General features: G+C 39.0%; 1 protein-coding gene across 4 annotated transcripts in view; it reads left to right on the top strand.

Moving 5' to 3' along the window:
• The first annotated feature begins 6,907 nt into the window (after positions 1 to 6,907).
• Positions 6,908 to 12,224, top strand: part of cdc14ab (cell division cycle 14Ab) — a 36,060-nt gene continuing 30,743 nt past the window's right edge. For 2 of the 4 annotated variants that reach the window (XM_034530880.1, XM_034530878.1), the window contains exon 1: positions 6,908 to 7,390. In XM_034530880.1, coding sequence (XP_034386771.1) covers positions 7,297 to 7,390 — 94 coding nt within the window. In that variant the 5' untranslated portion in view covers positions 6,908 to 7,296. Of the gene's footprint in view, positions 7,391 to 8,496; positions 8,502 to 12,224 lie in introns of those variants that run through there. The other 2 variants (XM_034530879.1, XM_034530881.1) reach the window with 2 other exon arrangements.

Here is a 12,224-nt window from a genome sequence, read left to right as displayed (position 1 = left end):
TTCAGAGTCTTGAGTCATAATGCAGAATCACAGACATGTTTATGACTGGATGAATTCAGTCTTGAGTCATAATGCAGAATCACAGGCATGTTTATGACTGGATGAATTCAGAGTCTTGAGTCATAATGCAGAAGAGCTCCAGGATCACAGGAAACGGACGAGTCGTCACAATAAGCTTCTGCTAACCAGATGTTTTAAACGGTCCTCACGTCCCTCCAGACATCCCATATTTGATGGTGACCCTTACGTGTTCAAACATTTAAGCACGGTATTGAAAGTAAGACGAGTAATGATGAAGATGTGAGAAGCTTCTCACATGAAACCTCGGAGACTGATGAAGATCTAATGCCCTTTACCTTTGAGGATGTTGCTGTGAAAGAAAAGGATACTTTAAAGCTCATTCTATCAAAGCTGTCTGGAACTTTAGAATAATGATGTATCCGTTATTGATCCCTTTATTGGGTAACTTCTTGCACAAGTGGAACTCTAATTGGATTAGATGGTAAATCATGAATAGCAACAGTCCCTACACTAAGAACCCTCTTAGGATGGGTGGTAAATGGACCACTCAACTGATCTTCAGCTGTGGATAAGTTTGGAAGGCCAATGGCATCAGTAAACCACATTTCAATTGAACTGGAAACCCTTCTAGTAAACCAGTACCACCACAATTTCCCAGAGAGATATGTGGGGTAACCTCAAATGTCAGTTGAAGACCGCGTTTTCATGAATCGGGTATCAAGTGCCACTTCATTAAGAGATTATTTTCCTTTGCCACTTTGTAATAGTGATCTTCATCATGATCTTCATCACGTCATCATGCCCAACAATCACCATACTGCAGAGCGAGCGGACTACCTGCTAGGAAGTTTAATAAAGATGCTGTTTATTCAGAAGAATACAAGAGTTTCATGAAAGATGTAAATGACGAGACCTACGCGGAGAAGTTACCAGCAAAGGAACATGAGGGGTGAACGGTGAAAAGATTTGAACTATTAGAGGCAAGATTGATGATCTCTTGCCCTCAACTACTGCCGATCTGTCATCAAGAGGAGTGGCCTTGGAAACGGCTGTATGCCCTGGTGTATATTTGGATAGCTTTTCTCCCATTAACCTAGACCAATTGTCCTCAACGGTTTCTACTTCTAAACCGTCTACCTGTCTCTTAGACCCCATCCCAACAAGGCTGCTTAAAGACGTGTTGCCTTTAATTGGCACCTCTCTGTTGGATATTGTTAATGTGTCTTTGCTAACAGGCCATGTACCACATTCCTTCAAAGTAGCTGTAATTAAACCTCTCCTGAAGAAGACCACTCTTAATCCAGAGGTGTTGGCTAACTACAGACCGATCTCTAACCTTCCCTTCCTCTCTAAGATCCTTGAGACACTGATAAAGGACTCATCTCTGTACTGGTATTATTAGACCTTAGTGCTGATAAAGGACTCATCTCTGTACTGGTCTTGTTAGACCTTAGTGCTGATAAAGGACTCATCTCTGTACTGGTCTTGTTAGACCTTAGTGTTGATAAAGGACTCATCTCTGTCCTGGTCTTGTTAGACCTTAGTGCTGATAAAGGACTCATCTCTGTACTGGTCTTGTTAGATCTTAATTCAATTCAATTCAGTTTATTTTGTACAGCCAAATATCACAACCTCCCCTCAGAGGGCTTTACAATCTGTACACATACGACATCCCTGACCTTTGACCTCACATCGGATCAGGAAAAACTCCCCAAAAATAACCTTTGACAGGGAAAAAAGGGAAGAAACCTTCAGGAGAGCAACAGAGGAGGATCCCTCTCCCCGGATGGACAGATGAATAGATGTCATGTGACCAGATGAACAGAGTTACAGAGTTACATAAACACATTACATGAATATGACAATGTATGAATGGAACTCCAATCCATGAAACAGAAGGAGGTAGAGAGGAGGGGGCGGGGCATCAGCAGGGCCAATGGGAGGCCGGCTCACCAGCATCAGACACCTCCAGGTCCAATGGACCCTATGAGACGTGAAGTCACAACGACTCCGGGGAGGAAGCAGAGTTAATAAGGTGCAATGGAGAGATGTAAATTCATCCATAAGGAGAGAGCGAAGAGGAGAGAGGTGCTCAGTGTATCCTAAAACATCCCCCAGCAGCCTATAAGCCTATAGCAGCATATCAAGGGGCTGGACCAGGGCAAACCTGATTCAGCCCTAACTATAAGCACTATTAAAGAGGAAAGTCTTAAGTCTATTCTTGAATGAGGTGACTGTGTCTGCCTCCCGGACTGAAAGTGGAAGCTGGTTCCATAAAAGAGGAGCTTGATAACTGAAGGCTCTGGCTCCCATCCTACTTTTTAGGACTCTAGGAACCACAAGTAGCCCCGCATTTAGTGAGCAGCTCTCTAGTGGGGCAATATGGTACTACAAGCTCCTTAAGATATGATGGTGCATCACCAATCAAGGCTTTGTAGGTGAGGAGAAGAATTTTAAATGTGATTCTTGATTTTACAGGGAGCCAGTGCAGAGCAGCTAAAACAGGAGTCATGTGATCTCTTTTCTTAGTTTTTGTGAGTACACGAGCTGCAGCATTCTGGATCAACTGGAGGGACTTAAGAGACTTATTAGAGCAGCCTGATAATAAGGAGTTGCAGTAATCTAGTCTGGAAGTAACAAACGTGTGAACCAGCTTTTCTGCATCTTTTTGAGACAAGATGTGTCTGATTTTGTAAATGTTACGTAGATGATAAAATGCAATCCTTGAGATTTGCTTAACGTGGAGTTAAAGGACAAGTCTGGGTCAAAGATAACTAGAGATTCTTTACAGTGGTGTTGGATGCCAGGGCAATGCCATCTACAGAAACCACATCACCAGATAATTGATCTCTGAGGTGTTCAGGGCCAGTAAAATAACTTCAGTTTTGTCTGAGTTTAACATCAGGAAGTTGCAGGTCATCCATGTTTTTATGTCTTTAAGACATTCTTGAATTTTAGCGAGCTGGTTGGTCTCCTCTGGTTTGATCGATAGATATAATTGAGTATCATCTGCATAGCAATGAAAGTTTATGCAGTGTTTCCTGATAATGTTGCCCAAAAGAAGCATATATAAGGTAAATAAAATTGGTCCAAGCACAGAACCTTGTGGAACTCCGTGATTAACGTTGGTGGTCATTGAGGCTTCATCGTTTACAAATACAAACTGAGATCGATCTGATAAATAGGATTTAAACCAACTTAGTGCGGTACCTGAAATGCCAATCGACTGATCCAGTCTCTGTAATAGGATGTCATGATCAATGGTGTCGAACGCATTGATCATGAAACCGTTGAAGACAATTGGTCTAGGTTGAGGTCAAGAGATCATCAATCTTGCATCTAATAGTTCAAATCTTTTCATTGAAGAAGTTCATGAAGTCATTACTACTGAGGTCTATAGGAATACACGGCTCCACAGAGCTGTGACTCTCTGTCAGCCTGGCTACAGTGCTAAAGAGAACCCTGGGGTTGTTCTTATTTTTCTCTATTACTGATGAGTAATAGGCTGCTCTGGCATTACGGAGAGCCTTTTTATATGTTTTACGACTATCTCTCCAAACTAAGCGTGATTCTTCCAGATTGGTGGAACGCCATATACTTTAAAGCTTTGGTGAAGTTTGCTTTAGGACGCGGGTCTGAGGGTTCTACCAGGGAGCAAACCTCCTTTACCTCACTGTCTTTTTCTTCAGTGGGGCGATCGAGTCTAGTGTCATTCTCAGTGAGCCTGTAGCACTATCGACAAGATGATCGATCTGGGACGGACTAAAGTTATCACAGGAGTCCTCCGTCACATTGAGACGTGGTATTGAATCAAATGCAGAAGGAATCACTTCTTTAAATGTAGCTACAGCAATGTCAGTTAGACATCTGGTGTAGAAACTTTTGACTAACGGTGTACACTCCGGGAGTATAAACTCAAAAGTTATGAGGTAATGGTCTGACAGAAGAGGGTTCTGTGGGAAGACCTCCAAATGCTCAATGTCAATGCCATATGTAAGAACAAGGTGGAGGGTGTGGCCAAAGCAGTGAGTGGGTTTCTGTACTCTCTGACAGAAGTCAATCGAGTCCAACAATGAGATAAATGCAGCACTAAGGCAATCATTATCAATATCCACATGAATATTAAAATCACCTACAATAATAACCATATCAGTTTTAAGGACTAAACTTGATAAACACTCTGAAAATTCAGATATAAATTCTGAATATGGACCTGGTGGCCGGTACAGTATAACAAATAGAATTGGCTGTAATGTTTTCCAGGTTGGATGTGAAAGACTAAGAACAAGGCTTTCAAATGAGTTGTAGTTTAGTTTAGGTTTAGGATTCATTAATAGGCTTGAGTCAAAGATGGCTGCTACTCCACCTCCTCGGCCGGTGCCTCGAGGAATGTGAGTATTAATATGACTTGGAGGAGTTGATTCATTTAGGCTGACATATTCTTCATGGCTCAGCCAGGTTTCAGTAAGACACAATAAATCAATGTGATTGTCTGATATTAAATCATTTACTAATACAGCTTTAGATGACAGAGATCTAATATTTAGGAGTCCACATTTAATTCTCTTCTTTTGTTGCACTGTGGCAGTAGTGATGTTAACCTGTATGAGGTTATTTTGTATGACTCCTCTTCTGGTTACTTTTGATTTAATTAATTTAAGTGTCCGTGGGACAGACACAGTCTCTATAGAGTTAAGGTTAAGGCGTGTATAATAATCTTACTGTAACTACGCTCATCTTTAGCCAGCTTCGATGGTGCGGAGCCGTGCATCTAACCCACTTAGAACTGCCTCCAACCAGCAAATGAACTACACTTATTGATGTACCGTTATCATTAAGGGAGGCAGAGGAATAGCTCTACATGAGACACTCTGAGCAAGAGAGAGAAGGAGGGGGAGAGGAAGACATCGAGAGCTGCTAAGCTGGCAACCGGAAGTGATGCAATACGCTTACCGGAAGGAGAGATAATGCGTTCATGTGACTCAGGTGATCAGCATCACCTGAGTGGAATGAGGTTTATCTGACATCTAAAAAACCTTAGTGCTGATAAAGGACTCATCTCTGTACTTGTCTTGTTAGACCTTAGTGCTGATAAAGGACTCATCTCTGTACTGGTCTTGTTAGACCTTAGTGCTGATAAAGGACTCATCTCTGTACTGGTCTTGTTAGACCTTAGTGCTGATAAAGGACTCATCTCTGTACTGGTCTTGTTAGACCTTAGTGCTGATAAAGGACTCATCTCTGTACTGGTCTTGTTAGACCTTAGTGCTGATAAAGGACTCATCTCCGTACTGGTCTTGTTAGACCTTAGTGCTGATAAAAGACTTATCTCTGTACTGGTCTTGTTAGACCTTAGTGCTGATAAAGGACTCATCTCTGTACTGGTCTTGTTAGACCTTAGTGCTGATAAAGGACTCATCTCTGTACTGGTCTTGTTAGACCTTAGTGCTGATAAAGGACTCCTCTCTGTACTTATTTTGTTAGAGATGAACATGAGGTAAACATCAGGGGTGAACCTGAGGGGTGAACAGGAGGATTTTGAGTATATTAATTTGTATACCTCCAACAGCATTCTGGATTTTGTATTTTTCATTTGTCCAGGGGTGTCTTGCTCTGCAGTATGAAGACAGGTGATCTGTTCTGGTCCGTGCTGGACCTGGTTTTTCTGTGGTCCACTTCCTGTTTCCATGATGTCATCCCTGTGGTGTCGTGTTCGCCCCTCTTCCCTCTCCAGCTCACCTGCAGCAAGTGATGTACAGTGGGTACAGCAGGAAGTCTAGCTCAGACCTGGATGTGTGCTGAAACCAGAGCTGGCTGTAAACGTACACCTCTGTCCCTGCTGGAACCAGGAGCAACTTGATCCGGGTCACCTGACACCCCCTCTGCTCAGCCCTGCCGTGTCCTCGCAGTCTGCTCGCCGCCCTGCAGCATGGCAGATGCCGGGGCCTGGAGGGACCAACCAGGACCAGGACCAGGACCAGGACCAGGACCAGGACCAGGACCAGGACCAGGACCAAACCGTGTGTGGATCTCTCTGATCGCAGGTGAGATTGTGACATCATAACCAGTAAAGGACTAGTTCAGAGCTCTTAAGCCTAAAGTCTTAAAACCAGCCAATCAGAGCAGGTTATCCCCCGTCAACAGTCATGTGACTCGCTCGGCTCAGAGAGCTGAAGAACATCTTCCTCCTGTTTCAGTCACTCTAAAGATAAACTGACCTGAGAACAGATCTCATGACTCAGCTTCCTCACCTGAGAGAGGAGGAGGAAGACGAGGGAGAGAGGAGGAAGAGGAAATATACAAATATAAAAAGTCCACAAGGTTTCATTCCTGGGACCAATAACTATCAGATGGATTATTAATTAATTCATAATAATTACATTAATTCATAATTAGTATTATTAGTTATTACCTTCAAGATTCACTTTACACACATTACACAAGAAACTCATCATTATAATAAAACAGCCATAAACTGGAAAATAGTCCATCGTCAATATATAAATAAATATCCTCCTCATTTTCATTTATTTAACATTTTAGTGCAAAGTATACAGAACTTTATTATTAGGTTTAATAAATCATTTGTCCAAAAAAATACAAATATAATTGCTATAATACAACAATATACTACAATATATAACTTATATATGATGTACAAGAGACGATAACAAATTGCTATTTGTGTTTTTAGACCCTTTAGAACAATAATCTGATTATTACGGTCGGGTATTGATCATCTGGATTCTTATCAGAATATAAAACCTGTCGGTCCCTGAACGCCTTACCATGTCTTCTCCCAGCGGACCTGAAGGCAGCACGGTCTGTTCTGATCGGTGATTGGCTCCCGGTGCTGTGGACGCGGCCCCCGTTGCTATGGGAACGTGTCTTGAGGAGGGATTTGGTGAATCTCAGGTTCAGACTCTCAGAGCGTCGCGAGGACACATGCTAACATGCTAACCTGCTAACCTGCTAACCCGGGGATATTTACAACGGAAACGGTAGAAAGGAGTCCGGCCGCAGGGGCTGATGGGAAACTGAGGATAAAGTTTATTAAAACTTGTGAGCAGTCTCACCTGTCTGCTAGCCGGCTAACGGCTAAGTGAGCTGCTAGCTGTTAGAAAGTTTGTGTGAGACGGACCCATGGCGGGGGAAGGTGTGAGACAGGCCAGGAATTAGACGGACCCATGACGGTGGCTGAGGTGAGACAGGCCAGGAATTAGACGGACCCATGACGGTGGCTGAGGTGAGACAGGCCAGGAATTAGACGGACCCATGACGGTGGCTGGGGTGAGACACTCCCCGATCCTGTCTGTCCTGTTCGGGATGACAGAGGACTCCGAGGCGGGGGGGGCTCCGTTTATTAAAGGTACTTCAATCGAGTTTATTAAAGTTTATTAAAGGTACTTCAATCGAGTTTATTAAAGTTTATTAAAGGTACTTCAATCGAGTTTATTAAAGTTTATTAAAGGTACTTCAATCGAGTTTATTAAAGTTTATTAAAGGTACTTCAATCGAGTTTATTAAAGTTTATTAAAGGTACTTCAATCGAGTTTATTAAAGTTTATTAAAGGTACTTCAATCGAGTTTATTAAAGGTACAAGTACTTCAATAGAGTTTATTAAATGTACAAGTACTTCAATAGAGTTTAATAAAGTTTATTAAAGGTACAAGTACTTCAATAGAGTTTATTAAAGTTTATTAAAGGTACAAGTACTTCAATAGAGTTTATTAAAGGTACAAGTACTTCAATAGAGTTTATTAAATGTACAAGTACTTCAATAGAGTTTATTAAAGTTTATTAAAGGTACAAGTACTTCAATAGAGTTTATTAAAGGTACAAGTACTTCAATCGAGTTTATTAAAGTTTATTAAAGGTACAAGTACTTCAATAGTTTATTAAAGGTACAAGTACTTCAATAGAGTTTATTAAAGTTTATTAAAGGTACAAGTACTTCAATAGAGTTTATTAAAAGGTACAAGTACTTCAATCGAGTTTATTAAAGTTTATTAAAGGTACTTCAATCGAGTTTATTAAAGTTTATTAAAGGTACTTCAATCGAGTTTATTAAAGTTTATTAAAGGTACTTCAATCGAGTTTATTAAAGGTACAAGTACTTCAATAGAGTTTATTAAATGTACAAGTACTTCAATAGAGTTTAATAAAGTTTATTAAAGGTACAAGTACTTCAATAGAGTTTATTAAAGTTTATTAAAGGTACAAGTACTTCAATAGAGTTTATTAAAGGTACAAGTACTTCAATAGAGTTTATTAAATGTACAAGTACTTCAATAGAGTTTATTAAAGTTTATTAAAGGTACAAGTACTTCAATAGAGTTTATTAAAGGTACAAGTACTTCAATAGAGTTTATTAAAGGTACTTCAATCGAGTTTATTAAAGTTTATTAAAGGTACAAGTACTTCAATAGTTTATTAAAGGTACAAGTACTTCAATAGAGTTTATTAAAGTTTATTAAAGGTACAAGTACTTCAATAGAGTTTATTAAAAGGTACAAGTACTTCAATCGAGTTTATTAAAGTTTATTAAAGGTACTTCAATCGAGTTTATTAAAGTTTATTAAAGGTACTTCAATCGAGTTTATTAAAGTTTATTAAAGGTACAAGTACTTCAATAGAGTTTATTAAATGTACAAGTACTTCAATCGAGTTTATTAAAAGGTACAAGTACTTCAATAGAGTTTATTAAAGTTTATTAAAGGTACAAGTACTTCAATAGAGTTTATTAAAGTTTATTAAAGGTACAAGTACTTCAATAGAGTTTATTAAAGGTACAAGTACTTCAATAGAGTTTATTAAAGGTACAAGTACTTCAATAGAGTTTATTAAATGTACAAGTACTTCAATAGAGTTTATTAAAGTTTATTAAAGGTACAAGTACTTCAATAGAGTTTATTAAAGTTTATTAAAGGTACAAGTACTTCAATAGAGTTTATTAAATGTACAAGTACTTCAATAGAGTTTATTAAAGTTTATTAAAGGTACAAGTACTTCAATAGAGTTTATTAAAGGTACAAGTACTTCAATAGAGTTTATTAAAGTGTATTAAAGGTACAAGTACTTCAATAGAGTTTATTAAAAGGTACAAGTACTTCAATAGAGTTTATTCAAGTTTATTAAAGGTATAAGTACTTCAATAGAGTTTATTAAAGGTACAAGTACTTCAATAGAGTTTATTAAAGGTACAAGTACTTCAATAGAGTTTATTAAAGTTTATTAAAGGTACAAGTACTTTAATAGAGTTTATTAAAAGGTACAAGTACTTCAATAGAGTTTATTAAAGTTTATTAAAGGTACAAGTACTTCAATCGAGTTTATTAAAGTTTATTAAAGGTACAAGTACTTCAATAGAGTTTATTAAAGTTTATTAAAGGTACAAGTACTTCAATCGAGTTTATTAAAGTTTATTAAAGGTACAAGTACTTTAATAGAGTTTATTAAAAGGTACAAGTACTTCAATAGAGTTTATTAAAGTTTATTAAAGGTACAAGTACTTCAATCGAGTTTATTAAAGTTTATTAAAGGTACAAGTACTTCAATAGAGTTTATTAAAGTTTATTAAAGGTACAAGTACTTCAATCGAGTTTATTAAAGTTTATTAAAGGTACAAGTACTTTAATAGAGTTTATTAAAAGGTACAAGTACTTCAATAGAGTTTATTCAAGTTTATTAAAAGGTACAAGTACTTCAATAGAGTTTATTAAAAGGTACAAGTACTTCAATAGAGTTTATTAAAGTTTATTAAAGGTATAAGTACTTCAATAGAGTTTATTCAAGTTTATTAAAGGTACAAGTACTTCAATAGAGTTTATTAAAGGTACAAGTACTTCAATAGAGTTTATTAAAGTTTATTAAAGGTATAAGTACTTCAATAGAGTTTATTAAAGGTAGAAATACACAGAGTATCTAAGATGAGTATGACTTATGCGTTTATTAAAAGGTGTATATATATATATATATGTTATTGGTATAATACAGTTTATTAAAGGTGTATGTATGTATGTGTATATATATATACATATATATATATATATATATATAGTTTAAAGTCATAACAAGTTTAATGTAGTTTATTATAAGTAAATATCTAAAGTATTATACTATAATAAAGGAAAGATAAAATAACTAACAATGGATCAAATGTAAATAATATTTAAAGTAAGAATATTCATTAATAAAGTTCATCAATGTGATCACCATGGTTACTGTGTTTAAACATTTATAATGTCATTGAATGTGAAGTAAGTTTATTGATCCAGGTTATTGATATAATTTGATATTATTATAGCAATGTTAAAAGTTTAATTAACCAAATGGTAATTATTAATCAGTTACTGAAAAAAGAATAACATCAGATAAATTGGTAAATAAATCCCTTGTGTGAATCCATAAGTATAATTTATTATAGAGGTTGACTGATTAACATCTTAAGGTTAATATTCAGTTATGCACATTTAAGTATTTATTACTTTGAAGTCAGTAATTATGAAGTCAACGATTATTTGAGTCTTCTTTCTGCTTCACAAGTTCATAATGAGCTGTGGGTTCCTGGTGTTCATAATGAGCTGTGGGTTCCTGGTGTTCATAATGAGCTGTGGGTTCCTGGTGTTCATAATGAGCTGTGGGTTCCTGGTGTTCATAGTGAACTGTGGGTTCCTGGTGTTCATAATGAGCTGTGGGTTCCTGGTGTTCATAGTGAACTGTGGGTTCCTGGTGTTCATAGTGAACTGTGGGTTCCTGGTGTTCCTGGTGTTCATAGTGAACTGTGGGTTCCTGGTGTTCCTGGTGTTCATAGTGAACTGTGGGTTCCTGGTGTTCCTGGTGTTCATAGTGAACTGTGGGTTCCTGGTGTTCATAGTGAGCTGTGGGTTCCTGGTGTTCATAGTGAACTGTGGGTTCCTGGTGTTCATAGTGAGCTGTGGGTTCCTGGTGTTCATAGTGAACTGTGGGTTCCTGGTGTTCCTGGTGTTCATAGTGAACTGTGGGTTCCTGGTGTTCCTGGTGTTCATAGTGAGCTGTGGGTTCCTGGTGTTCATAGTGAACTGTGGGTTCCTGGTGTTCCTGGTGTTCATAGTGAACTGTGGGTTCCTGGTGTTCATAGTGAACTGTGGGTTCCTGGTGTTCCTGGTGTTCATAGTGAGCTGTGGGTTCCTGGTGTTCCTGGTGTTCATAGTGAACTGTGGGTTCCTGGTGTTCATAGTGAACTGTGGGTTCCTGGTGTTCATAATGAGCTGTGGGTTCCTGGTGTTCATAATGAGCTGTGGGTTCCTGGTGTTCATAGTGAACTGTGGGTTCCTGGTGTTCATAGTGAGCTGTGGGTTCCTGGTGTTCCTGGTGTTCATAATGAGCTGTGGGTTCCTGGTGTTCCTGGTGTTCATAGTGAACTGTGGGTTCCTGGTGTTCATAATGAGCTGTGGGTTCCTGGTGTTCATAATGAGCTGTGGGTTCCTGGTGTTCATAGTGAACTGTGGGTTCCTGGTGTTCATAATGAACTGTGGGTTCCTGGTGTTCATAGTGAACTGTGGGTTCCTGGTGTTCATAATGAGCTGTGGGTTCCTGGTGTTCATAGTGAACTGTGGGTTCCTGGTGTTCATAATGAACTGTGGGTTCCTGGTGTTCATAGTGAACTGTGGGTTCCTGGTGTTCATAATGAGCTGTGGGTTCCTGGTGTTCATAATGAGCTGTGGGTTCCTGGTGTTCCTGGTGTTCATAGTGAGCTGTGGGTTCCTGGTGTTCCTGGTGTTCATAGTGAGCTGTGGGTTCCTGGTGTTCCTGGTGTTCATAATGAGCTGTGGGTTCCTGGTGTTCATAATGAGCTGTGGGTTCCTGGTGTTCATAGTGAACTGTGGGTTCCTGGTGTTCATAATGAACTGTGGGTTCCTGGTGTTCATAGTGAACTGTGGGTTCCTGGTGTTCATAATGAGCTGTGGGTTCCTGGTGTTCATAATGAGCTGTGGGTTCCTGGTGTTCATAATGAGCTGTGGGTTCCTGGTGTTCATAGTGAACTGTGGGTTCCTGGTGTTCATAGTGAGCTGTGGGTTCCTGGTGTTCAGAGTGAGCTGTGGGTTCCTGGTGTTCAGAGTGAGCTGTGGGTTCCTGGTGTTCAGAGTGAACTGTGGGTTCCTGGTGTTCATAGTGAACTGTGGGTTCCTGGTGTTCAGAGTGAGCTGTGGGTTCCTGGTGT

Source organism: Cyclopterus lumpus, chromosome 4 (genome assembly GCF_009769545.1).
Source record: "Cyclopterus lumpus isolate fCycLum1 chromosome 4, fCycLum1.pri, whole genome shotgun sequence".
Taxonomy (NCBI): Eukaryota; Metazoa; Chordata; class Actinopteri; order Perciformes; family Cyclopteridae; genus Cyclopterus; species Cyclopterus lumpus.
This window is presented reverse-complemented; position numbering and strand designations above follow the sequence as displayed.